Source organism: Botryllus schlosseri, chromosome 3 (assembly GCF_051294905.1).
Source record: "Botryllus schlosseri isolate E-star chromosome 3, Bs_hap1, whole genome shotgun sequence".
Taxonomy (NCBI): domain Eukaryota; kingdom Metazoa; phylum Chordata; class Ascidiacea; order Stolidobranchia; family Styelidae; genus Botryllus; species Botryllus schlosseri.
In genome coordinates, this window is record NC_137238.1 from 18,373,846 (window position 1) to 18,398,649 (window position 24,804).

Sequence of the window (24,804 nt, forward strand, 5' to 3'; positions counted from 1 at the left end):
TTTGCTTTGAAACTGGCTATATGAAAAAAAATCTGTACCCCACGAATCAAAGAATTTGTGAAAAATGTCCCTTTCCTTGTTATGTAACCGTCAATATGCAAAAGAACATGACATCCTTATCCAGGACAGGTCCCTTGTTGAGAATGCCACAAATTTTTCTGCTGTAATCCGCCACGGCGCCACGCATGGCAGCAGTAATATTTCTGGTGAAATTTCGCTAACACCTGCAACTGGTCGGCAATGCTTTTCGCATGAAGCCTAATCCAGTTCATGAATTGTCACTGAAGACATGTTGTTGGCAAAAGAGCCTTTTCTTTCATGTTATTTATGACAACAAACAGTAGGGCCTAGGCCTACGCTTACCCCTGCTTTACGGCATTAAGATTTGATTTATTCAATACGAAGGCACATTTGACGTGGTTGGTTGGTAGGTAGGGTTGTTCAAATAACTTTTTTTTTCGGGATTCCGGGGATTCACTGATTATATAAATTGTTAAATTGCCTAAAAGAACCATGTCGATGCATAACAAATTTTTGCTCAATTGAGTCAATTCCAAACGGTAGAAGCAAGGTTATTGCAGTTGAAAGTTATAAATTTGCAAAAATAGCATTGAAGGCAGGAAAACCCAGAATAATTATTGAAAAACTCAAATAACTTCTCTTCTATCGGTTGGAATTGCGTCAAATTTGTTTTGCATCGTTTTCGTTGACAACTCGACAATTTCACGGGGTTTACAGTAGAATTTGAAGAAATAATTTAATTTTTTATAATTATAATAAATAATAAATTTCAATTATCTCTGTGACGCATTTTTTAGACAACAATAACATTTTTATCAGTGAATCCCCGGGATCAGGAAAAAAGTTATTTTTGTTTTCAATAACTATAATGTCAGGTCATACCAAGCCTTCACTGCCAAACGGGACAATCTCTATGCCCGAATAGACTTGAATACGGCCAAATTCTCCCTTTTCAGTGACGTCATAAAGGAATTACGATTTTGTGTTTTTGTTTGTTTGATTAGCCATGGGTATTTCTAGAAGTTTTGTATTGTTCCGCTATAAGCGTATCATGGAAAACTAAGTGAGCGGCTTTAGTGCTTACACATTATAACAATACCCTGTATTAGAATTCAGAATTGAAGTTGATAAAGTTGTTAGGTGCCATTCCATGAATATCATTTTAGGACAGTGTATAATATTAATATTACCGGTAGTTTATAATATTGAATTTTTTTAATGGTATTATCATAAATATTAAATGATTGTTAGACAGCTTGACCTCGAAGTCTGTTTATTCACGGTCACATCATTTTGCCTAAATATACCATTTTTCGTGGTCAATCATCTGGAAATACAGTTATATTTAAAAAATTTGGCTTTGAATGGACCTATCCCATCATTTCGTAGTCCATAAAAATCCTGCTTAGACCTTCTACGATGTCCTCTAGTTCGAACCACATTATAAATCTTTTCCTGATACATATTTTAAGGATTCAACATTGCGAAGAACTATTGAGACGCGAGAGATCTATTCAGTAGTTTTCTCGGGATATTTTGAAACATATTCCTTCAAGAACACGGGATCAAAGCCCACTTGACACTGCATTTGGACATAGTCCTATTTATGATATCATGGGCAATGGGCATAGTCTTCTAGTGGTTTCATAGCCTGAATAATGTCACATCCAATAAGTTATACTCGATATATGTGGTTTGGAGAAGTCAAATCAAATCTTTGAGGGCTCTGTTCTAATACTAGGGTAGTTATCTGGTGCGAAATTATAGATATTATGACGTACATCAACGCTGTTGTTCACAAAGGATACCGATATCCATATGGTTATTATTAGCGGTGAAACCGTTTAGTCATCTGCATGCTCCATGACGGTCAAAACTCGTTGTGGTTCTATTCTCGCTAAATTCCAGTTATAAGCTTCAAAGGTTTCTATCTGACTCGACCTTGAAATTGAACTTGTGTATCCCTGATTGAAAGCTAACACTGTAATCACTAGTGCTGTGGTGCAGAGAATTTCTTTCATCAACCATCAATACAAATTATCGTACATCCACGATGGGTGACCCGATATGACAAAGTCTTTGTTTGGAAGTGGGATGAAGTTTAGAAGTAACAGTCTGATTAAGTAATTTTGAATATTATAGACAAATACATGCGTAAAGGCCATTTAATGACGATAAGCAAAAATCAGAGGTGGACGAGGTGGTCACCGAAACGGTTTCCAAAGCCATGTCAGGACTAAATGTAGATCTGAAAAGCAATTCAGCAAGTAATACACTGACCAGATAGCATAGTGGGGGAACGGCCGGCTCTTGAGTGGTAGGTCGTGGGTTCAATCCCCGGCCGGGTCAGACGAAGACCTGAGTAGTAAAACTGGTAGGCTATCCATGCTTTGCGCTCAGCATTACGGGGATAGCATGGAGGGGTGGTGAAAGACTTAGAAGCCTTACAAGGCTATACGTATATACATTAGGGCTGTTCAAAAAAAACTTCACCTTCAGATTTCACTGGCTACTTGATAAAATTGTTAGGTAGGTTAACAAAACGCTGCACACCAACTTTGGCTCCATTCCAACCAGTAGAAGCGAGATTCGTGCAGTATATAAAGTTTTGAATTTATCATTAAAAACCAAAAAAACAAAATTTCGAAATTTTTCTGCCGAACCCATAAAATTGTTAGGCTCTCAGATGCACACCAAATTTGGCTAAATTCCAACCACTAGAAGCGAAGTTATTGCAGTAGAAAAATTTGGATTTGAATAAAATAGTATTTACGTTGACTAAGTCAATTATTTATAAAATCATGGAATTAGAAAGTTTTCTTTGTCTTGAAATCCTAACAGTTATATTTCGTTTACAGGGGACACAGCCGAGCACCGATTCCAAATCTGTTCCAAACGGCGACGAGGTCAAGGAATACCCAACAGCGGGAATAGTCCACCGGTTAATGGGCAGATTTCAAACCGGCGAAGCATACGTTGAGACAGAAAAGCCTTCCGTTCCGTTTTCAGCCTATCAAAAACCGGCCAAAGATACCAAGCCACAACCTGACACTGAAATATCGTCTGAGACAGATAATAACTTAGTATCGGAACGTCAAGACTTTGAGCAGTCCGCGATGCAGTCCGATATGTTATCGCCGCTTTTAATGTCGTCGGCGAAACCGTTTTCGCGTCAAATTATCGCAGATAACGCCGAACGGTATCATCCTGTCAAAAAACCAATTAGAAAGGTCACAGCTCCGACTAATGTAAAGGTATCGCATTCTGACACTACGAAAAAATCAGACGTTATATCGTGCCCGCCTGAATTTGCGGACGACATGTCGAATCTACACGCTAGCGCTAGGGAACCGGCCAAACCGACCCCGGAGAAAGAAGTCCTAGTCATACGGCCCGTGCCTTTGACGCAGACGGTGCCTAGGACTAATTTGAAAAACGGAGAAACCTTGCATTCTAGCGGAACGCAAAACAACGTGGAGAAGCCAGAATCGCGTTTTCGCGCTGGCAAGCCCCCGTTGCCGTCCAAACGTTTCGACCCCGCGTTAGGGACGCAGTACAGGCCGCTCAGGCCGACGTTTGCGGCCAAGACAGAACCGAAGTGGGCCGTTAAGGCAACCCGGGCGGGTAAAACTGTGAGTAAAGACGTGCCGCCTGAACCCACTGTGATACAGCCGCCGGTAGACTTAGAGACGAAATCTGACGAAACTAATCAGAGGGTGACGCAATTAGTGAAACGCGATGAACAAAAGGAGAGTGTAGATGTCTCAAAAGATGTCTCTGAGCACGACGATGAAAAGGAGAGTTTAGATATCTTGCGATCGACAAAGCGTGATGATCAGGCTGATAATGTTGTTCTCTCACAAACACAATCGCAATCATTCACAAATCGCGACGGTCGAAACGAAAATTCTAATTTCTCTCTATCGACAGAGCAAGATAGTCAAATTAAGAATCTCAATCTCTCGAAATCCACAAAGCTTGACCATCATGTCAAGAATAACAATCTCTCGAAATCGACGAAATCTGACAGCAAAGACGAGAACTCTTTCAAGCGAGAGGTTCGCGAGTCTTTTGATGAAGCCTCTTTGAAATCTCCAGCGGCAAAAGCCGCCAACCGTATCATGCAGAGCTCGAAAACGTTCAAGATTACACCGAGCACTCGTAACAATGTCGCCACAGGGAAGGATTTTGTTGAAAATGATCAAAAACATGAAGTAAAACCCGAAACGGTGACGAATAGTGAAACGAAATCCAAGACGCCACCACCTATTCCTGTTCGAAGATTCGGCCCGGGTGGTTCAGCCCCAAGTGTCCCGGTTGTTAGTGAATCTCCATCACAACCACCCGTCATTCCTCCAAGGACGCATGAAAATAAAGTGTCCAACCCGGTGCCAGCCTTGAAGCAAGACCAGGCAGGACAACAGAAAAACGACAATGCCGCCAGTAACGCCCGGCCCAAATTTGGCGGGTCCGTCAACGTCGTGGCTCCCCCGGTAAAGCGGAACGAACAATCGCAGTCTGAAACTGCCGTAGCTAAATCGGAAAAAACTCCGGCTCCCGTTTCAGCCCCGGCGAAAACGGAGCCGGCGGCCGCCCGGTTTGCGTTCGGGACCAGGAAAACTTCGGCAGGCCGAGGAAAAAGCTTCACCATCAACCCGCGACAGTTCAGCCGGTCCTCGGCGCAACCCCCGACTGAAACTGCCGCGTCTGGAAATTCGCAGGTGAGCTTTCCTTACGCCTATGAGTATTAGCTGTCATGTTAAGTATTGAGGCCATTTTTTTTACCTAAAAGACGCAAGATTTTGACTTGAAAAATCAAAATCTTGACATTTTTTTACCTTAAAAAACTCAATTTTCACAAAATGTTGCCCTCGTGTATGTAAATTATGCGTTTTCATACATGCTGTTAGTATTGTATTACTTATCTTCATTTCTGGTTGGAAATGTCCGTCCTTACAAAGTAGTGTGGCCTGAAAAAACTTGTTCAATTGAAAACTGATGAAAAAATGAAAAAACGTTTTTTCAACGAAATCTGGACCAATGAAGAAATCCAGTAGTTGCATTACGCATTGTGGTAGAAATAATTAAAATTTGTTGTAGTACAACGAAAGATACTTTCTTACATTCTCGGGTAGAAAGTGTCTGTCCTTACCAAGTGGCTAGCTAAGAATGGAGAAGGAAGCTCAACAGCAGCAGTTGCTGGCTGGCAACACTAAAGTTGTGCGTACACAGGTACACTGCTGGTGACTCGCCGTGTTGCTTCATTCTGGCAATAGAATTTTAGATCATGCGCTTCTTGTTATAAAAACCAATGCCCACGCAGTCTTCCTTCAGTTAGGATATTGCGGTACGCTGAGCGCATAACACCAACATAACCTATTCGTTTCATTTGACCTTTTATATGTATCACAATGGCAAGACAATGGGCCGTCGACAGTGTTAGGCCTTGGAAAATCACCCTAAACATCACATTGAAGGCAATTTATTATTTTTTCGACCGTACCTATTCCATTGTGCTTTGTGACGGTTGAGGATGGGCACGATGATTCAGTCAGGATTCAAGTATTCGAACCATTGCACTCAACCCTAGTTTACAATGCCAAAGCCACTTTTCCAACGCTGTGATATCACTTGTGTAGGCAGAAAGCTGTAGCTCCAACGCAGAGAATATCATGTGTGATGTCAAATTGATGTCATCTCTCTGGTCCGGAGCTAATCGAGTGCCAGAATGATTCGCTCTGGAGTAGGGTTTGAGCCTCTCAGTCAACAATTCAAGTGCCATCCATAACGTAATACACAAGACAAACTAGAGAATGTCAATTTGTAGATCTCCGCTAGTTCAAGGAAGATTATCATACTCACTAAAATACTGTTGTATCATACCATATCTGACCACAGATCAATACGATATACTGCTATGTACGAAAATTGCATGCCAGTACACTGTTTAAGTGCTTAAACATGTCCAAGCAGGACCAATAAATGTCAGTGTAGAAAACTAGACTTGTGCCCCATGTATTTTTTATTTGCTCTGTAGATCGTGTTTACCATGTTTCGGTATTCGTCCATCCAATCAATATCTATTTAAAATCATTGCGCCGTGTCATTAGTTAATTATTATCATTTGAGCATGGATGTATGCTGTACGTGCAGTGTTGGAGGTAATTGTTGTAGCGTATGCTGGGTTAGTTGCAGTGTCAAGATGAATTGGCTATAACTTGTGAATTAAAGACAAGTGGATTGTGTACCTTCCATGTATAACTTTAAGTTCACTTTTTATGTACTTTCATAATGAATTGGTAGTTAGAGTCCCTGAGACTATTTACAGATGAAGGTTTCTGTGCAATGGTAGAGATTAGTGTTGGTACCGATATGAAGAGTTTTAATATGTCTTCCAATACAGTGCCAGGCCTGATATTGATTCACATTTGTGGAGTATTTCAGTTTCTCACTGATTAACAATTTGGAAAAAGTGACTTAACTATTATTTTCGTAACATTACATTTCAATTTCGAACCCCTGTTCGATGGGCTAGTTTGTACATCTGAACCTAAAATTGCTGAGCAGAAAAATAGCAGTAGCAACCATTTAATGCTGAGAAATTTTTACCCGTACAGATTATACTTTTCTTACCTTGAAGCAGGTTAGCAAGTCGTAATGAATAGACTATTAATAAGATGGCAAAGGCGACAGTTGGTTGTCTCTAGTTATTGGTAGGGCTGGGCAAAATCGAGTAACTGAGTGATTCGATTCTGAATCATGTAAAATGCTTCGAGTCGAGTCGAGTAATCGAGTATCACCCATTATGACGTCATAACATAACATATAATATGTCGAAGTTCAAATATGTACCGTTTATGCGACCAAAAAGGATATAATGCCTATTATCCATTACATTAAAGATACTTTGGTATTTTTTCGACCATGCCGATTTCATTGCGCTATAGGTGACAATGTTGTGGGATGATCATGAGTTCGGAAATGTGCTATTTCCAGTAACGTTCGTAACTTTGTACTATATGTTTCGTGTGCTACGATGCAGCCAATCACTGTTTCAAGGCATCAACAGCGAAAATTAGTATCTAAACTATCATTCTCGTTGATAAATTACCTTTCAGGGCAAGGAGCGTATAATTGCAGTACTCGAAAAAATCCTCTTTTACTACTCGACTCGAATCATCCAAATTAATACTCGATTCAGATTCGAGTACTCGAATCATTGTGCCCAGCCCTAGTTATTGGTTATTATGGGCCTACTATATTTTGGCTTGATTAAAGTTTTTTTTTTAAATGTACACTTTCAATGATGCACTGTATGCATAAAGTCTTAGGGTCGCTGGTTCTAATTCAGAGTGAAATCCAGCCCTCTGACATGCTGCTATAAGTTAGTTTTTATCACTGTTAATTAATACCACAAGCAGAATAACTCTGCAGTTTCCATGTCATCATTAGATTGTGGGCTGTTCAGCATCCAGGTTATACCCATGATGTTGTTGACAGTGAATGTAAAAATAACACATTTTACGAATATTCTTTTCGCGCAGGATGTGAATAGCACCCGAACCATAGTCCCAGGCGCAAAGACTTCAGCAAACTCTGAAACAGAATCGGGTGGCGATCAGCCCAAGACGGGAAAACGAAAAGTCACGGTGGATCAAATCACTGTAATCGGGGGCTACGTAACCCTGCCAAAGTCATGTCTCACGAAAAGCAAGCGGAAAAAGAGTGTATGTATATTCGCCAGATGTCGTTGTATTGTAATAATGCAGTGCTGCTTGACATAATTCTACTTTGTTTTAAGAGATGCATACGGTAGCTTAAATAATGAGTAGAAGCAACTATGTTTCACGTGACTTATTTATAGCTAGTGCTAAACCAGGCACCTGGGTGATTCGATTTCAAGTTGGGTGCCCGATTGGTACTAAATAACGATTGGGCAAAACTTGCTAGTTTATGCGTGGAAATTTATATAGCGGAAATTAGGTCTGTCTAAACACCAGAGCTGTAACCAAGTCACAAAGGTCCGAGTCGCAAGTCACTTTCACTTTTATAGTTTTGTCCCCAGTCAAGTCGGGTCTTTTAAAATTCACCACCGAGTCAAGTCCGAGTCCAAGTCAGTGAGTACATGGTCGAGTCCGAGTCATGGTGTTGTGACTCGAGTCCAAGTCATTGTGTACACTGTTCATTTTTGAGTCCGATCCGGTTCAACCCATTTTTCTCAACTAGCTGCTCGAGTGATATAGAATGGCTCGCATTCATAATATCGTAATTTCCCTCAGTCCTAACAGTTTCTGACCCTATTTTCCAAGTATCGGGAGTTCGGGAGTGATTGACAAGATGCCAATAATGTGGTGACTTAACTATTCTTTGAAGTTAGAATGAAGTGTCTGTCTTGGCCGTCCTAGCCTCGAGTCATATGGCTTCGTTCGATTCATGTACAATGACTCTAGTGCAAGACGAGTCGATACACAAATTGACTCGAGTTGAGTCATGACTCGAGTTATTACAACCTCGCTAAGCACCATCCAGTAGAAATGGAAATAGCCTGAACGCGTCACCCATTAACAGTGCATCACTTTTACGAGTGAAATTCTTGTGACATCGTATCATTGAACACATTGTGTTTGTATGAGACTTATTGCTCGTTGAATTCCACGAATTTTTTCGCCTGGGTTGATCATTAACAACCCCAGCCGGCACTCTGTCGTGACCTTGCTGGTCATTTTCAGGCGAACATATCGTTTCCGGAGAAAGATTTGGAAACCACGTACAGCTACGTCTCGGAGAAGTCTCTTCTCCAGGAAGATCGGCCTGCCGGTAAAACGGCAATAAAGAGTCCGGGTTTTGCAAGTACGTGTGTTTGCTTGTGTTATTTGTCGACCTTGATGTGTATTTAGCAATAAATTTGTGGATTAAAGCTTGCACATGCGGATGCTGGTATTGTGAAATACTTCATGATAATTGCACACTGCACAGTTCAGTAACAATGTGCGTCTACATTTTTGAAGTACTCTATTCAAGTAGATCTGGTCTACATGCACTGCTTGAGTGGTTATATTTTAGTATACTTCCAATCAATGTTCCCTCTAATTTTTGACGAGTCTGCGCACACTCACCAACTCACTGCGCAGACCCTTGGGCAACAGTGCGTAACGACTAAAAAAAAGGTCATCACTTCGGATTTTTTGTGTGCCAGAGACCACGTCAGCACTGCGCATTTGTGCACGTGCGCAGCTTCGAGGAAACATTGCTTCCAATGCTTTGTGGAACCTCGTGAAATAACCTCTTTCTGACTGTAGCTGAATTTGTTTTCAAAGACTATCTATTTGTGGTGTCTTTATATCCGTTTCGCGTTAGTCGCAAACATGTATCTTGCCGTTTTGAAGGCAGTCACATCTGAAGAACTGCTTAAATTATCCGACCCATCAACCAAATCTACTTTTTTGAGCTCCCAGCTTTTCAGACTGATTATTTTCTGCTTCCAGATTGGACATGTTTTGGAAACTTGTATTTGAGTATGAATATATGTCTAATCTTTTTACTTCTATTACTTTTACATTGCTCCTGTTTCTACTGGAAAACTCTGACCACCTCTTCAAATTAAGGGCATTTGGTTTTGAGTATTTTTGGCTTAGTTAGGCTAATGTTACACCGTTTGAGAGTAAAGCAGTTGCCAATTTCTATTTAATCTTGTCTGTGAGACTGAAGTCCTAATTGTGATGGACATGACAAATTACATGTGGAATGAGTTATAATGCCAAACTCATAAAATTTGATTTTCCATCCTACAACCTCGGTTATTCAACTACCGGTATTTCTGATATTTAAAGTGGGGTTTTTCGTCGTTGAGATACATAGACAACCACTTGGGAGCGGTATTTAACTTTAAATGGCCTATAGAAGTTATGCTTAGGGCTTTAGGTCTTCGTGTTTCATACCCTGATGTAGCTAGCTAGGCGCACTACGAACTAGGTCTAAACCTAATTTTGTGGATGTAAGACTATATTAGAACCTGGCAGTAATAAACTTAGAATTTTCCTCATAGATTCTTGAATGACATCAAATTCGTAAGAGCAGAATGATAATAAGCGCATAGCCTCTTCATCAGGTAACAGACATAAGTGCTCTTATCGTAATCTACAACCTTAGCCTGTGTAAGTAAAAGACGACACAAGTGCTTTTCAAGTGGGTTTGCTTATCTAGTGGTGCTAGCGTCAACTGAAGCTTTGTACTGTTGTAGGTATTATTGACATACCATGCCAATATCAGTTCTGCATAATTTTTCGAATTGCTCAACTTAGTTCTGTGCACACGTTCAGCACACGTGCAATTTATCGGAAATCACTGATATTGGTATCCTTTTTGGCCTTGAAAATGTTGTGACCTAGTAACGGTACCCAAATTTTTCGAAATCATTCTTTAGTTGACAAAATTGCAGCATTGAAAATTTTTTTTTTTGGTTCCATTTATGGAAAAAACTGCAGTGATAGCGTGTTATTTTGCACGTTTGTAGTCACTAAAAAGACTGGCCTTATCTGGTTTGGCACAATTAAACTCTAATCACACTATTGCTGGCCTATAGGGACCCTCATTTATCCTCATAATGCCTGAACATCAGTTTGTATAAGGTATTGTGGTGAATAGTGATCTAAAACTATAACCTGAAACAGTGTCATGATCATTGTTGCTTGGTTCAATCATCAATCACAAATACCGTAACCGGAATTAACTATCGATCCATAAGCTCTGATACTAATGAGGACGGAACCTGTATTAATCAGTTTGGCAAAAACTTGAATCTAACAATTTTAAGATTATAATTACGTACAAATCTATTGTATGGCATAATATCTGCTGCATTATGTTGATCTATGGATCTTTCGTTTTATCCAAGATCTCTTCATTAATTATCATACAGGTATTGTGTGTCATAGGACTACACAAGTTACTGCACTTTGCACATACACACCTCTTGCTTGGTTCAAGTTACTTGTCACATCATAGAGCCCCGTTTCAAGTCTTTGAGTTGTATAGGCCTACCTATTGTAATCTCCGTAGACTAATCTTCCGAAAAATGACATCTCAATAATAGATTGCATGTCACTGTAACAGTGATATAATCATCCTATCTGTAACATGAAATTCTCGCTGTGTTGTGTTGTTAATCGTTATGATTGTATTCCTTTTGTATCCATTCAACAAAGCTCCCAATCTGTTTTGCTTTTGAATCCAGATGTTTAATGGATTAGAGTCAATCGAGTTCTAGTCAAGGTATTGTTATATGTAATGCAAGTTTGTATTTTGCATCCACTATGGATCAATATTTCACAAGAACCCTTCCTCTTGTAAGCAAAGCTAGTGCCGCTCCCAATCCCCGATATAGGGGTTGGGGTGCTGCATCTGGCATCCAGTCAAAAGTCACGAGGACAACTGACCATTGTTCCATTGTGTCTCCATAAACGAGAAAGCAAAATACTCTCTCTTTATTACTCAGCATAATCTGTAGCTCCATTGTTTTTATCTGCTCAAGACTTACAAGGTGCGATACAATTTACAAGACACAATTTGATGTACTGAATTGATAGGATTGTGTCAAAACAACCAATCAGAGGTTGTCATAGTGGTCAGTGTGGCTGTGCAAATTGAAGTAGAAGTAACACTGTAAATTTATACTCGTTTACAAGAAGTAGTAATATCCAAGACACTACTTTAAGTACTGGTAGAAAATAAAAGGTGTGAAAATTACAAGATAGCGTAATGGTGAAGCGTCCGGCTTCTTAATCGGTAGGTCGTGCCCGTCGTGGGTTCGATCCCCAGCTGGGTAAGGCCAAAGACCTGATTAGTAACACTGGTATCGATGACTTTCCCGTTTGGCGCTCAGCATTACCGGGAGAGCATGGAGGGGTGTTGCAAGACTTGGAAAGCTATACACAGGCTATATCTGCACCTTCCTTGTCCAGCGGCATATGCACATTATGCACTCGTGGCATAGGCGCCGAACGCTAATTTTCCTTAGGTATGCGGGTTCGATGACGTCACAAAGGAATGACGTCATGATTTGACGGAATTGATAATTAGGGTTAATGTAGCATCAATTCATGAGGGTTAAGTGCATGCGTAAATGCCGATTATACAATCGCCTCGTGTTAACGAACTTGCGCGTATGATAAGCTTGTCAACGAGTCCCGAAGTGCCGTAAATTAGCGAGTCGCTCGCGAACAATTAAATACGACTCTTATCAACGCGTAATACGTAACCTGGGCAACGATTTGCGCGAGGCAAAATTTCCGAGTTGTTATGGAATCTGTTCTATAATGGCACCGATTTCAGGTTGTTCAAACCTTTCTCGTCTTTTACAACTCAAGCCTTGACACACATCTTCTGATAGTTATGTTTAAGTATTAGCGGAATTCAATTACGCATGCACGGCGCCCGCACAATCGCACATGTCTGCAGACGTTCGATGTCATTCAGTTTAGCGATGTCACTCTTTAATCACAATCGCTAATCAGCATACATCTAACGGCATCGTCTCCAAGCCATCGAGAGATTTAAGCAAATGCATGCTAGGCTAGAGACGCGATAGTTGGCCACTGGCCAGCGATGATATCTTTCGTACCAGGCCTGTTGCAGATGCGATTGTGTAGGCAAGCGATGGTATCGTGCGCGCCAATGCAGATGCGATAGTGCAGGCTAGCATTGGTACCAGACATGGGGTGATTACTTCACGAATGTAATCGATTGCGATTACGATTACTTGTGAATCCCGCGATTACGATTACGATTACAGCATAATCAGGAAGTAGTCGATTACGATTACGATTACATTTCAAAAGTAATCACGATTACTCACGATTACATTTGTTTTGCTTCTTGGAACTAATTTCAGAAGAGATATTGGAAGACAACACAAGGCTTGCGATGAAAAGGTCTAATGAGATAACAACTTTCTTTATAAATCATACGTCATTTGCTTGTTACGTCATAATGCACCCATTGCCCAACTCTACGCAGGACTATTCGTCGCACCCAACGATTTGCATTGCCAGGTCCGTAATTGCTAGGATGAAAATTACTAAATTATGTATACGAGCCATTCTATATCACTCGAGCAGAGTTGAAAAAAGGGGGTTGAACCGGATTGATCTGAAAACTGATCTGTGAACATAACGACTTGGGATCGTACACGAGCCAAACACTACGACTTGGACTCGTCCATGTACTAGCTGACTTGGACTCGGACTTGACTGGGGGGGGGGTGAATTGAAAATGACTTGACTTGAATCGAGTCAAAACTATAAAAGTGCGATTGACTTGTGACTCGGAACATTGTGACTTGGTTACAACCCTACCAATACCAACGTTGTGAGTGGGGGACGAATTGCTGTTTTGGTCCTGACTGTGGCTGCAGCCCACGCTAACATGGTGCATAAGCGGATGGCCATGGCGACAGGTATAAATCTCGAGTGAAGAACTATGAAATAATGATTGGCGCCCGTTTCAAGTAGAGTCATATGAAAATAAGACAAAGTGAACCTAAAATTCTACTTTACACTTAATACAGATACTGAAGGCTGCCGTTACGAGAAACAGCAAAGAACGGGTCGGTTATGATATATATCAGCAGCTTTTGATTTTAACCATCGTAATGTTTTATTTGAGTGCAAAATTTCAAATCTTTGTCCGGTGTACGTACAATACATACGTATACTACGTAGATAGGCCTACTGCTCGCCAAGCAGCAACGGTCAAACTGCGTTTAACTAAGCATAACCAAACACCAATACATAAGTTACTATTTGAAACTAGGCAGAGTGGTGATTATTATCTTGCTGCAAGGTAGTGGCGTCTGGAGTGTATTGATAACCTGATATACAGCGTGGCTTACACTGTTCTAACAATAACACAACAATGAGCGTCGAATATATATTTACTATGTGTGGATACTTCTTACGCAAGGACGAGCAAAGCTAATACTTATGACGTAATAATGAGCAGTGGCGTTTGAAAATCAACCGTTTGCGCTATCAATAACCTGGTATAACATCTCTTCCTTGTTCACGAATGTTCGGTAATGTCATATTCATTGTACAAATAAAAAGTAATCGTTCTTTCACAAAGAAATCGATTAGATATGTGAAGTAGTCGATTACGATTACGATTACTTTGGATTTTTTTCGAATGTAATCGATTGCGATTACGATTACTTGAAAATGCTGTAATCGTCGTAATCGATTACGATTACTAATCGCGATTACCCCATGTCTGATTGGTACAGTACGCACCGGGCCTACTGCTGATGTGATTTTTCAAGCCAGTGAAACTAGGCTTGTTGGAGACGCGACAAATCAGGCAAGCGTCCCAAGCGACGATTGCCGAGCGCACGGCAATCAATGACATAATTTCGCGATCATCTCAGCGGGAAATCGCGTCGCGTTACATTTTGCACAGACGAATCTCGCTAATTGGCAGCACGCTTCTTGCTAATTGGCCGCGCACAGCGGGTTACCTCGCTCACATAAGCGGCAGCAGGTAATGTCGTTAACGGAAAGACATTGCGATTTGTTCTAAATAACACAATCGGGGATTATGCCGATTCATGCCAAACCGAATTCTAGGTATGCCGCATACCTAACAAAATGTCTAGGTATGCGTGGCATACCTTGCATACCCAGGTTCGGCGCCTATGACTCGCGGTATGCATTTGCACGGACCGTGTGTATATATATGAGTCGGTGTGTATGTCGCAAAATACATCGAGGACAAAATACGTAACATCCTTTCTTTCCTACTTGAGTAAGTAGTTTCCGAAAGTAGATTTGTTTGAGAGATCGCATACATTTAGCAGTAAGTCGGAGGCGGCTACGTTTAAATTACAACATGTATCTTTGCGAACTAAAGCAAAAATGAAAATATATTCAGAAGTGACTGTGATCACTATTATGTATGTCTTTGAAACTTCTACTTGTAGTTGTTGAGTAGAAATTGAAGATATTACTTCTACTTGAGTATTTTCATATGTCATTTTCTACTCCCACTCGATACGTTGTGGAAAATTGCTACTTCTTGTACTACAGTAGAAATTGACAGTGTTACTTGTAGCACTTTATTTGTATCAGGTGTAGCTTGCCCGCGTTTTAACGCCAAAAATCTCTTTCAATAGAAGACAGCACGATCGGAAAATACACGCCAAAGTACCTACTGTCCATGAAAGACCCGGCGATCCTGGACGACGACATCGACACTTCGAAATCGACCAAATCGGAATCCGGGACAGATCACGCCACCCCTCTTACGGACGACAACGCAAGCGCTTGGAGCGACACGACGTCAGGCGCCACTGACATTCTCTTCTGAAGTTCATTCGTACACACTTTCTTTCGCGCAGTATTCTAGATTTAAAGCTATCTCGGCGGTCCCAGATCACGACATCGGTATATTATCAGTGTGATGCGCAGGGCTGGGATTCTGGTCGAGTATTGATTGTTACGCTTCGAGTAAAGGAAAGTCGGTGATTTTTTTAGTACCGAAATTACGGGCACCCTTCGAAATCGGGTTATTGGCGGTAATTATTGTTTCGAGGATTTCTTCCCGCTGTTGAAGCCTCGAAAGTTCCGTCGTCTATATCGCATAGCATCCAAAACACTGTTCTGCTCAGTATCGCGCCAGTTTTAAGATGCGTCATCATCCGTGTTTCAAGTAACAATTGTAATGATTCCATTCCAGTGGTGAAATCAATTTTTTCGCATACTGAAATTATACCCACCTCTATCTCTCTGCAATTTAATTTATAATCGGCGGAGATTATTGATTATTGAAACCTTTTTCCCCAATATTGGAGCCTCAAAAATTAAGCCGGCTTCATCATATAGCATTCGAAACATGTAAAAAATGTTTTTGTGTAGATATGAATCTGCGGTATCATCACCCAGAGCTATGTCATGGTTATAGTCAACAAAATCAAACTGTTTATTGATCATGATATTTTTTTTTGTGGTCGTACTCAGGTGAATATTGAACCGACTATGACCTCTCAGTTAGCGATATACGAATACTCAACTTTGAATCGGATCATCCAGATACTCGAGTCCAGCCCTAATATCAATTCCTGGAAAACTTCATCAATTTTTTTTGGGTGTGTATTTGCGTATAATAGGTCGCTACTTTGCATCATGCAAAGCAATCTCGCTTGTAATAGTTTTATTATGCTGAGTCCACTATACTGCCGCTAATGATATCAAGAATGTCTTTACGTCAACTGATGGCGGACAGGCATCCATTGTGCAAGGGTGATGCTGCCGACATGTTAAAACGTATTCCATTGTGACGCAGGGAAAATGTGTGATGTTAGAATGCCCGTCAAAATTTGGGAGGTGGATTGTCGTTTCTATCCCCCCTACATTCGTATTTTGACACAATGTTTTGTTGTCAAATTGGCCATCCCTTACATGCGCCATGCCTCGCGTACCCTGTAGCGCAATGCAGAATCTGGGCAAGTACTAAACGATACCAATGCTACCGAGTACGCATCTTTGATTTAGTAGCCTCTGCCTTTTGTATTTAGCCAATCTAGAGCTGTTGTGTCATATATGTTGACTCGGTTTCAAGTTTTGTTTCGCTTATTCGACTGTATCAACGTACCGTTTCTTTTCATATGCTTACGATGAAATATAGGCGATTTATTGAAGATTTTATTTCGTATCAAAGCGAGCATTGGACAGGTTCCAATGACTTTCTGCGAATCTTTTCATCCCAGACTGGAGTCGCCGAACACATCTGTAGTATTTGTGTCCATTGCACTTTTTTACTTTGATAAAATCACGACGGTGGGCTAATATTCTATTAATCAAGTTACCTGTTATTTTTCTCGAAACCTTTTCCATCAAACACCGCCCACAATGATAAGTTTGTTTGATTGTTGGATGTTTATGTGCTCTAATCTTTTCATCCTAAATGTAATGCTTGTTTGGAACACTCTTGGCATACTTGATTGTCACTGTTTATAAAAGAGGCTTTCTCGCTAATATATATAGTATTATATCAGGTCGAAAATAGGAATATATTTCCCTTATTATGAAGAGGTATCTCATCTGTGTCACGCTGGTATAGAACGTCCTCTTGTCCCTTTGACCAGGATAGGCGAATATAGGCAGTTACAACTTGTGTTTAACACGTTTTGGTGTGACCTTTATGTGTGGCCGTTATCTGCAATCTGCATTCGTCATGAATGCGTATTGCGTAGCGTCAGATTTCCGTTGCTGATTGTGGGAACTATTTGTGGAATCACAGGTGTGTTTACCATACTTGTGTGCTCGCTTTCATGTCTGTAATGCAAAGCCACTTCGGCGACGCACTATTTTCTTGAGAAAACATGGATGCACTGAGAATTTATTGTACGCTGATTGAAGAACACAGGAGATTCGGTGGTGGCCTTGATCAGTAACGGGGTGCTCCTAATTTATGAGTACTCGTGTAGGTTTTGCCTGCTTGCACTTCGAATTAAAGCAGATATGTTTTAGACAACAGAGAGAGAGAGAGATTTTATTTTCATCAAACCGGAATACATAACAAACAGATGGCAATGATGCTGGTACAGAAATTACGCATGCACATTATTCGGTATCAGCCAGTGTTGGGATGACTCGAGTCACTTTTTCGTATGACTTGACTCGAGTCACTTTGCAAAAATGACTTGACTTGACTCGGCGCTTCAAAAATTTGCATTGACTCGTGACTCGGAGCAAAATTTACGAGTCAATTTCAAGTCATCAAGTAAACGGTATCAATCAAATCAATGTATTTTGGGCATATGTTCGTATTGTTCACGATACGCCTGTGTCGCTTGTGAGAGTAACCACTAACCGCAGGCATTCACTGAATGTACGTTTGAATGCTCCTCCATTATTGCATCACAAATATATTGAACACAAGCGAAATGATCACAGGTTACGTTGTCGTCGTAGTAGTAGTAGTAGAAGAAGAAGAAGAATACAATAACAATTAACGTATCCATGTTTCTTAGACGGCTCAGTGCTAACATTGCACAGTGATCACCTTTACCAACCCTCTTGCATGATTCAAATCCATATCAATTTGTTACAACTTCTCGATGTTTCGTATTCGATCCTATTGTCTGATATAATAACAGACTGTAGCATAGCTAGTCGCGTATTTCATTTGCAGTTCTACGTGTGCGTGATAAAACGCCTTCTTGCATGCATATCTGACTTTATATTAGCTATTTGATGCAATATAAATGGCAAATTATTCGGTCTTTCACACAGCTAGCAAAATGTAATGACTTTGAATCGTCACTGACTTCGAAAATTCAATTTGACTTGAATTGTGACTTGACTCGTGACTCGACTTGACTTGACTCGAGTCACAACCAAGAAACGAGTGACTTGACTTGACTCGAGTCAAAATGTGCAATGACTCGTGACTCGAAGGTAGTGACTTGATCCCAACACTGGTATCAGCTAAGAATGATCGACACGACCTTTGGAGGTCAACTATAATATGACACAAGCAAATCTCAGGAGCGAGATAGTGTAATGGTTATGCGTCCGGTAGTGACTTGATCCCAACACTGGTATCAACTAAGAATGATCGACACGACCTTTGGAGGTCAACTATAATATGACACAAGCAAATCTCAGGAGCGAGATAGTGTAATGGTTATGCGTCCGGCTTCTCGAGCGGTAGGTCGTGGGTTCGATCCCCGGCCGGGTCATACCAAAGACTCGAAAAATGGTATCCGCAGCTCAGGCGCTCAGCAATCACGGATAGCATGGAGGAGAAAAAAAAACGGGGGCGCAGACTAGATGACCTCATGGGGCCGTAACGCAACTCCGTCGCCAAAAGCATCTCGATGGTGCAGGCGAGAAAGAATAACATATCTCTCTCTCTCAGGGCTCAGTGAAATTATTCTACGTCATACATTCCATTAGGCTAAAGGCAATTCGACGGTAATTTTTGAACGCACTTAGCGCGAGATTAGATAAAACTGGTATCACTCGAAAGCTAGCGGTACTGATTGCGAAAATATAAATTTTATTCTGCTCGTGGTCCTGAAACCCCCCAAAATCAGCCTCGAATGTTGCATTGCAACGGAGTTTGGTTTCTGGCGCAACCATGCCGTCTGAGCAGCTCAGGAGCAAGTGCTCAATCGGTGGCGCAGCAATTGCCAATACGCTTGCGGTTTGCGCTGTCCCTCACCTGCTCCCAGACGCCATGGTTGCGTCACAATACCAAACTCCGTTCTAGATATCCCTGCTGTTATGTAGAAATTGCGTAGACTTTTATTATTCCAACGCGAATTGTGCAACTGCATTTCTTAGAATGCGTGGTCGTGTCTTGAAAATCCGATTTGATATGAACGAATGCCGAAAATCCATTTCCACGATGATAGGTGGTGGCGAATGTATAATGTACAATAATAACGCGTAACACTTCCGACGACACCTTTCGGTATGATCGCAACAAATATGTGGCACCAACATTGAAAAAAAGATTTTATTATTGAACACATCGAACAGTCATACTAGTTAGCCCGATATTTTACCGGACCACGACCTGACATATCGATCTCTCGTTCTGCCACATGTCACCTCTTTTGTCACCTTTCCTGTTATATTATCTTCTTATACTTTTCAGCATGCCTCCTTTTTTTTAAATCGCCTAGGCCAGGTGGCAGTGCGGATCATGGACCGGAGCCGGATTGGATATCCGGCCGGATTTTTACAATTTTGGCCGGATCGGTACTTTTTCTGTTACGGTCGGAGCCGGATCACTACTTTTTTGATACGGCCGGAAACTTTATGGATGAGCATGACTTATATAACTAAATAACTACCAATCAACCACACGCAAGTAACCGCCAAGCCAGTGCGAACATAAACGAGGCATATTTATCAATTCACGGAACCCCCGTACCGTGTAGGGCCGGATTTCTGGCCGGACTTTTTCATTTTTGGCCGCAGCCGGATCAGTACTTTTTCCTGATACGGCCGGAGCCGGACCAGAAAATTAAACAACCGGATTGGAGCCGGACCAGATAATTTGTCGATCCGCTCCGCACTACAGGTGGGCGCCTGATCGCGAAGACTGCTCAGGGTTGTAATGACTCGAGTCCCGATTTTCTGATGAAACGACTTGACTCCAGTCATGTTCTCGAAATGCGGAAATGTCTCGACTCGAGTCAATCTATGTATTGACTCAACTTGGACTCGAGTCATGCAAGAATAGTAAAGTAACCACACCATTGGAATTTATTCTATTGGTACTGGTACTTAAAAATGCGACCAGAAACTGCTAATAGGAAAATGGGTAAATCATGGAAAATTAGTATATCATGAATGCGAACCATTCGATGTCATCAGAGTTATAAAAAGTGGGTTTCACGAAACTTTGACTGGAAACTGAACAGTCAACACAATGAGTCGGACTCGAGTCATGATACCATGACTCGGACTCTACCCTCTGGTCGCTGACTTGGACTCGAACTTGACTCGGTGGTGAATTGTAAATGATTCGACTTGACTCGAGTCAAACTATAAAAGTGAGATTGACTTGTGACTCGGAGCCTCGTGACTTGGTTACAACCCTGAGACTATACTCCAAGTCGTTTCGACACTTTCCTATCTTTCATTGTGTCCCAGTCTTGTGGTATATTGAAATGATGAAATTATTAGCAATAAATTGAATGAATTGAATATAACGCCGAGCCTCGTCATTTCAATCTAGCAGCTCATCTTGAAGTTATTTTCGAATACTGGTTTGCCGGTTACGTATATGTCACAAAGGGAAAATGGATAATTGCAAACATTTCGAAGTCACCGCATGATTCACCTTACTTCTCCAACTTTTTAATTTTTTCCAGAATCCCTAACAAAACATCCCGAAACAACAATATGCTGCATCAGTAGGCTATTGGCAATTTAGCAATTAAGATGAGTTTGCACAGTATAGGTTATTTAATCTCAGACGACCATTCTGTTGATTTGAATCCTGGAGTTTTACTAGTTATGAAGCGAAGCTGTCTTGTGATTTCCCTAATTAAAAAACGTATAAATTAGGTTACCAGGGCAAGTTTTTGTTGCAGTCAAATCAGTGGAAAGACGCACTTATTTTTCACAAAAGTTGCAATAAATTTTCGAACAAGTTTCACTAAAATATTGCATTTATGGACAAGTTCCTTGACGTTATTAGGGTTTGAGATACTCGAATCGTCCCGTATCAAAAGGCACTGTGACAAAACTCAATTTGGCGACTGCAACAAAATCAATAGCCTGAAAAAATTGACCCAGTGAAAATTTAATTTTCGGCGGTCTAGCCTGAATGTACGTCAAATCAGATAGGACCTCAAATTTGAACGAGAATGAAATAATCAAGCGATCTATTTACATGTAGTGCCAAATGTTTTCAGTAAAAAGTTGTTTACATAAAAAAATCGAAAAAACTTGCGAAAAGTCGAATGAAGAATCGTTGCAAAAAGTTGCACGAAAAAATAAAGAAAAGTTGCAAAACGTTGCAATATAAGATTCTTCCAAACAGCTTAAAACACCACACGACATAAGTTCTGAGTATTTAGGAAGCTGCTGGAAGTTGTAAAAAAAGTTGCATAAACTTGCCCTAGTTACCAACCATTTTGTAAATTTGGAGGTTCCGCGGATCTCCGGTTGAGAACCCCTAGCCTATGGTTTAAACACGACTTGCCAACATGGCGGCATTATACTCGGAAAAAGAAATAAGTTAAATTACCAATAAAGTTGATGTTGACCACATTATATTGATGAATTCATCATTGCAGACGGAAACACGATTTTTAATTCGGATTTTTACCCATATGTTTATGAGCCAAATACAGTATTTTTTTTATTTCGTTGCAGTGTGTCCGCTTAGATTTGTTGTCACTATTTTTACGTTTTTAATGTCCTAAATGCGTATAAATTCTTTATTGCTTAATCTCCGCGTAGTCCAGTGAGTAAACGCCATCATCCGCATTGTAGTTGCGGGTATAGGGTTACAATATTTTGGAATCGGAAAATGGTTGATACTTTCTTCAAATCATAAAAGTTAGATTACCGGAATTGAAAACAGCTGATTATAAAATTGTTTTCGCATCTCCAAAGGTTTTACCTCCCATACACCTATATGCATCGAATCACCTGCCTTGGTGGAGTAGAAAAGCTTCTATATTAAGCTGAGTATCGCGTCAAAAATAGATTATTTCATGGATACATAACTAACATAAGTAAGTTGAAGCATTCTATGTCGTGGACTCTAGTGAACCAACATAGTGCAACTTCAGATGTCATTTTCCTCTGTATAGGTTAGGTGGTCATGACAATAAAACGAAGTACAGTGGCCTACATGTTTTGCCTTTTGCCTGCATGCGCTCAGAGCCTACATTGTGACACAGGCGCCGCCATGTCTGCTCTTCTTTGCTCAATCAACGTATTGTGCAAAACTGAATACAGCCTTCAGGACCTGCGATATGTCGGGTAAAGCGAATTAGCTAGGGACATTGATTGCGGGCATGACAGCAATTCTGATTTGTCAAATGTACAAACCTCACATCGAACCCGATATTTTGCGCATAATTTCAAAATTTCGAAGAAATTTCCCGTTGCATCATTGTGAGACGTCAATGGCACACTAGTAGGCCGTGGCACTTACTTTGCGCCGAGCATCAGTACCTATCAAATTAATGAGATTCCACCTAATATCTATATCAAAACCGTATTCATATCACCGGACTATACACATGTATAGCCGAGTGTTATGCACCTGAACTTCAATTGTGAGGCACTTTACAAAACTAAAGGAGGGGTACAATTCAAAATATCGATTTTTCATAAATCTTATCGATCGAAGAATATCTTAGACTCAATTACGCAAAACTGAAGAATTTTCGCACTTCGCGCTATTCACGTCACAGGTATTTGCTGGTTTGGGTGACGGTATCGGTCATTTTGAAAAGATAGAGAGAGATCTTCGTATTTTGTATGCGAAATATCAGGCGGTTTGAACGTCCCCAATCTACGTCCACTGAATTAATCTTGCCTTGTTGACTGGCCGCGTATAGAGGACAGTAAGCCCATTTACATGGTCAAGTCGTCTTGAAGCCAAGTCGTCTTGGAGCGACGTCATGAGACGGCTTGCCAAAGTGATCGAGTTTACATGGTCATGTTTATCGCAGCTCGAGTGATACACAGCACTGTGGGATTCAGCTCGGGAATTTGCTACGGCAGTTGAGATATCCAGAAATACCTTCAACACAATTCTAGAATGACCAAATACGCCGTGTATATATTCTTTCTGACTGTGAGTTGTGCAAGTTATATTGTTGGCTGTACTCGCTTCATAAGATCACGTGCATATTATAAAAGCAGTACTGATAGAGCTTTCATATTCACCCATTTGAAATACGTGCCGGTTTCGTGAAATATGAACATGAAATGTTGGTATGTTGCTGTAGTCTGGATTCGTTTTCAAGTACCGGTACTGTTCAAGTCGTCTCCAAGCGACTCTGCGGAACGGATTGAGCTCAAGACTGATTGAAGCCGTCTGCCTTTTTCTCTTTTTCAAAAACGAGAGAGTCGGATTGACGAGTCAGCTTCGAAGCTGACCCAAACGGCCATGTAAATGGGCTTACTGACGATGTTTATGCTGTAGTCTTGCGGAATGAAATATCTAACATTGGACGATGAATTGTCTTTCGTTATTGCAGAGTTTGGAACACTGTTATATTCAGAAACAATTCAGGTGGTACGCGAATGCTGTATAAAACATAAAAACGGTACGCGAGTAAGAAAGTTTGGGAAGCACAGTTGTTCTATGTTGTAGCTCTGGCTCATGCACCCCTGCCTGGTATATAAACGGTATGCGTTAACTAAAAAAAGATAATCAGTTTAATCTGTCTGTAAATTTTAATACATAGGTGTTTTTACTGTTTCCAGAGACTGATTAGTGATTACTGAAATTAGGTCGACAAAATCACGAGTTTCACATGCATGATATATACCACTTATTTCAAGTGCAGTGCGGTGTCTCGTGTACCCATGTGCACCCTTTTAAACTGACCCACTCCATGTGAATCTTCATGTACCCGGGGGTGTATCGTGCACATTGGTTTAAGAGCACTGTGTAGAGTAGATGCCAGATCTACATCATATCTTGTTCTAAATCCATGCCGCTATACGCGCAATGCGCATGGAAATACGTTTTTTTATTGTATATCACGGGTCGGCTTTCCTCTCCTTTATCATATGACTTGGTATTGTTTAGGCGTGTGTGTTTCAATTAGCCTATGTAGAAACTCATATGCTATTGTAGTGTATATACTCATTCGACCAATACCTAATAACTGACACAACTGTGTCGATAAGTTGTCAGATCAACAGCTAACGCAGGACTGGTTGACAGGGCTTTGGAGCAGCCGTAAATTTAAACTGCTCCAGCTCCGGCGCTCTCTTCTATCATACATTAGCTCCGGCTCCAGCTCCGGAGCCGCATTATTACCACTGCTCCGGCTCCAGCTCCGGCTCCGGCTCTGAAATTATCGAATGGGCCTATCTATATCAGGGGTGGCCAACCCGCGGGTCAAATGTGGCCTGCGAGAGGTTTTGCGTGGCCCGCGAGGTAATTTCCCATTATATTATCGAAAATGAATTGCTCAGATTGTGAACTTGCAATGCCAACCAAAAATTACAATTCTGGCTGCGACACTTGGGATGTTGATGACTAAAATATCAGTTCCGACGCATTGGCAGATCCAGG

General features: G+C 40.9%; 1 protein-coding gene across 6 annotated transcripts in view; it reads left to right on the top strand.

Moving 5' to 3' along the window:
- Positions 1–15,403, top strand: part of LOC145434979 (uncharacterized) — a 33,869-nt gene extending 18,466 nt beyond the window's left edge. For all 6 annotated transcript variants that reach the window (XM_080312210.1, XM_080312211.1, XM_080312212.1 and 3 more), the window contains 4 exons: positions 2,880–4,742; positions 7,566–7,748; positions 8,751–8,871; positions 15,185–15,403. In XM_080312210.1, coding sequence (XP_080168336.1) covers positions 2,880–4,742; positions 7,566–7,748; positions 8,751–8,871; positions 15,185–15,378 — 2,361 coding nt within the window. In that variant the 3' untranslated portion in view covers positions 15,379–15,403. The remainder of the gene's footprint in view (positions 1–2,879; positions 4,743–7,565; positions 7,749–8,750; positions 8,872–15,184) is intronic.
- Positions 15,404–24,804: the final 9,401 nt, after the last annotated feature.